Raw genomic sequence first — 2,752 nt, 5'->3', positions numbered from 1 at the left:
AAAAGCCTTGGAGTGACATCTGTTTGCAGCTGTGCCATAGAAACCAAACAGATTCACAAAGTCCCCAAATCCTGCAGAAAATCATTCAGTGACCAAGCAGAAGATTACTCCCCAGGAGGTGAAATTACCAGATGGTGAATTTGTCCCTAGCAAGAACTCCTGCAGCTGAATCCTTACCCAAAGTGTCTATTCCATCGCTGAGCATGCTGTGGTATGGTGAAGCTGCAATGCACAACAATGTATGACGGTCAGGCGACATTTACCTTCACCTCATCAGATATAAGTGTGAGCTCAAAAACACAACACCCTTCCTTTATTAACAATGCTTAACTTTATGATAGTTTCCTTGAGGCGTCTTTGGTGTTTGTTATTATTGATAAATGTTTAAAAATGTCTCGCATCCTGGTTGACCCAGGGACTTAGTTATGATAAAACAATAATCTAATATCAATACAGAAAATAAAGGTAGAAGAAAAGATTTCACGAGCAATAAATTTCACAACAAAATGATTCAATGGCAGGAAAACCCTTCAAATATACACTTTAATCCACTTAAGCTTATTCAATTCAAGAGGGAAATGGACAATATTCAGATCAGCATTCAGAAATACTTTATTATTCCCAAATAGATCTAAATGTTTCTGTAAATTTCTGATTTACAGTATCACGACCCCCTGCTTGATGTGAAATCGTCCCTGTCTTGCTGCCAAGCGTCAGAATACAGACTACCAGACCCCTGAAAAGACCTCCTATAAAGGCACATTTCTGAATGTTTCTCAACTAAACTAGGATCTAGAAAATGTAACTTAAAATCAACAGCTTAAACTTATTCTTGGGAAGTATAAAACCAATCCTGAACCATTTTTGCTTATTGATAGGGAGGTATTTTGCTGCTTTGATGGGCCACAACTACCATGGGTTACTGTTTCCATGATAGGATGTCATTGGTCTGCGCTAAGCTTAGATAAGGATTGTTTTTTAAGAACAAGGTCAGCAGGTTTAATGTAATTAACTGCTACCATGCATGCTCAGGCACTGTGCAATCTGACCCATTTCAATTGGAATCAGCAGGATCTCTTAAGCAAACAGAGGTACAGAAGCCATCAACCCTTTTGTTTCTAGGTGTTAGAGCTCGGCCTGTTTTTCAGTGTAGTCCTGTTTCTCTGACTGTGACTGACTGGATGTGCTCTCTTCATCCTCTGACATTGGAGCTGGCTCTGAGCTGGTCTGCCTGGCTGTGTGTTTCCTGCACAGGGACTGGTTTACAGTTGCCCTTTATCTCTGCCTCTTTTTTCTATGTCTGCTTCTGTCTCCTTGAACCCCAGTCGGCCTCATAGATGGCCGCTCACACTGAGCCTGGTTCTGCTGGAGGTTTCTTCCTGTTAAAAGGGAGTTTTTCCTCTCCAATGTCGCTACAAGCATGCTTAATGTGAGGGATTGCTGAAGAGTCAATAGGTCGATGCAATCAACTGGTTTTCCTTAGATAGAAAACAGAATGACTGGATGATCTGGTGAACTGTAAAGGGCCTTGAGATGATGTGTTGTGAATTGGCGCTATAGAAATAAACTGAATTCAATTTAAATTAAAACTCTTTAACGTTTTATATGAATTAAGGGAACAGCACTTGGCTGGTTTGAATATTTCAGTTTGTTCATGTGAGTTATTGGGGCCTGTCTTGGCAACATAAAACAGATAAACTGGGACAGCGCATTCCTTTTAACCTCAGATGAGAATTATTTACCTTTCTCAAACGCGTTTGGTAGTTCAAAGCTTGTCTTCTGGGCTGCCTGAAATAAAGAGAACAGCACATGTTGAAGTCTCCTAAAACTACCAGACGACTGTTTCTGCACAAAACAGAATATTCAGTTACTTGTTTGTCTACAGATGCAAAGTATTTGGACCACCAGTCAATAACAGACTCTGCAGATTCATCCGCAATTGTCCGCCTCTTCCTCTTGGTGGATCTGTGGATGCTCTTTGAGATTCTCTCCTGTGTGGAAATTATATAATCATAAAGACAAAAAAAAATGTTAGTTAGTGAATGTGATATAAGCCAAACTTTTTATTGTGTGAAAATTACCTTCTTTCTTTTAGGTTCTGGTTGTGGTGTAGGTGGAGCTGGAGCTGGAGCTGGAGAAGCTTCGTCCTCCACAGTAATTAGGAAGTCCTGATTGGTGAGGGCCACTGTCGAGCAGGTCTCCATAGCATCCTGGGACAGCCCTGTCAACCACAGCTCATTTCAGGTCTATTTATACTAATTTGGAGGCACTGATATCATTAATATCCAGTTATATTGGTCAAGAATCACTTCAGATCCACCCAGTCGAGTTCTGTCCAATAATTACATCTTACTGTCAAGCATAGAGTAGCCTACTGTCAGGCATTATAGGCAGCTCACTGTGTTGTTATTCTTTCTAGGATAGATTTTGTTTTCAGCATGTATTTTGTACATTTTTATTTATTTTGCACATTCTAATGGTTATACATATCGCTAACTATGTGATGTTCAACTAATCGGGGTTGCCTCATAGATCTGTAAATACCTAGGTTGCTTTTTCATTTGACACCTTTGTTTCCAAACTTTTTTGAGTGGATTCATTTAAACAACAATGAAAAAATTTATTTCCACTCTTCTTTATAAAAGAAAAATTACTTTAACATGGATAAAGTCAAATGTCACCTGTTAAAGTCAAATGCAACTCAATTAGATTTAAGCCTTGCGGTTCAGTAGATGTTATTTTTTTGGGCAGT

The 2,752-nt window shown here is 39.3% G+C and overlaps 1 protein-coding gene across 1 annotated transcript in view; it reads right to left on the bottom strand.

Moving 5' to 3' along the window:
• The window catches only part of fer1l6 (fer-1-like family member 6), a 48,998-nt gene that overhangs the window by 23,918 nt on the left and 22,328 nt on the right, over positions 1–2,752 (bottom strand). The window contains exons 28-31 of the mRNA XM_015400307.1: positions 2,082–2,227; positions 1,872–1,991; positions 1,743–1,788; positions 178–222 (exon numbers count right to left, since the gene is read on the bottom strand). Of these exons, the coding sequence (XP_015255793.1) occupies positions 178–222; positions 1,743–1,788; positions 1,872–1,991; positions 2,082–2,227 (357 nt within the window). The remainder of the gene's footprint in view (positions 1–177; positions 223–1,742; positions 1,789–1,871; positions 1,992–2,081; positions 2,228–2,752) is intronic.

This window comes from Cyprinodon variegatus, unplaced genomic scaffold (genome assembly GCF_000732505.1).
Source record: "Cyprinodon variegatus isolate N-32 unplaced genomic scaffold, C_variegatus-1.0 Scaffold1092, whole genome shotgun sequence".
NCBI classification, from domain to species: domain Eukaryota; kingdom Metazoa; phylum Chordata; class Actinopteri; order Cyprinodontiformes; family Cyprinodontidae; genus Cyprinodon; species Cyprinodon variegatus.
The sequence above is the reverse complement of the archived record's forward strand: the minus strand, read 5'-3'. Positions and strand labels throughout refer to the sequence as shown.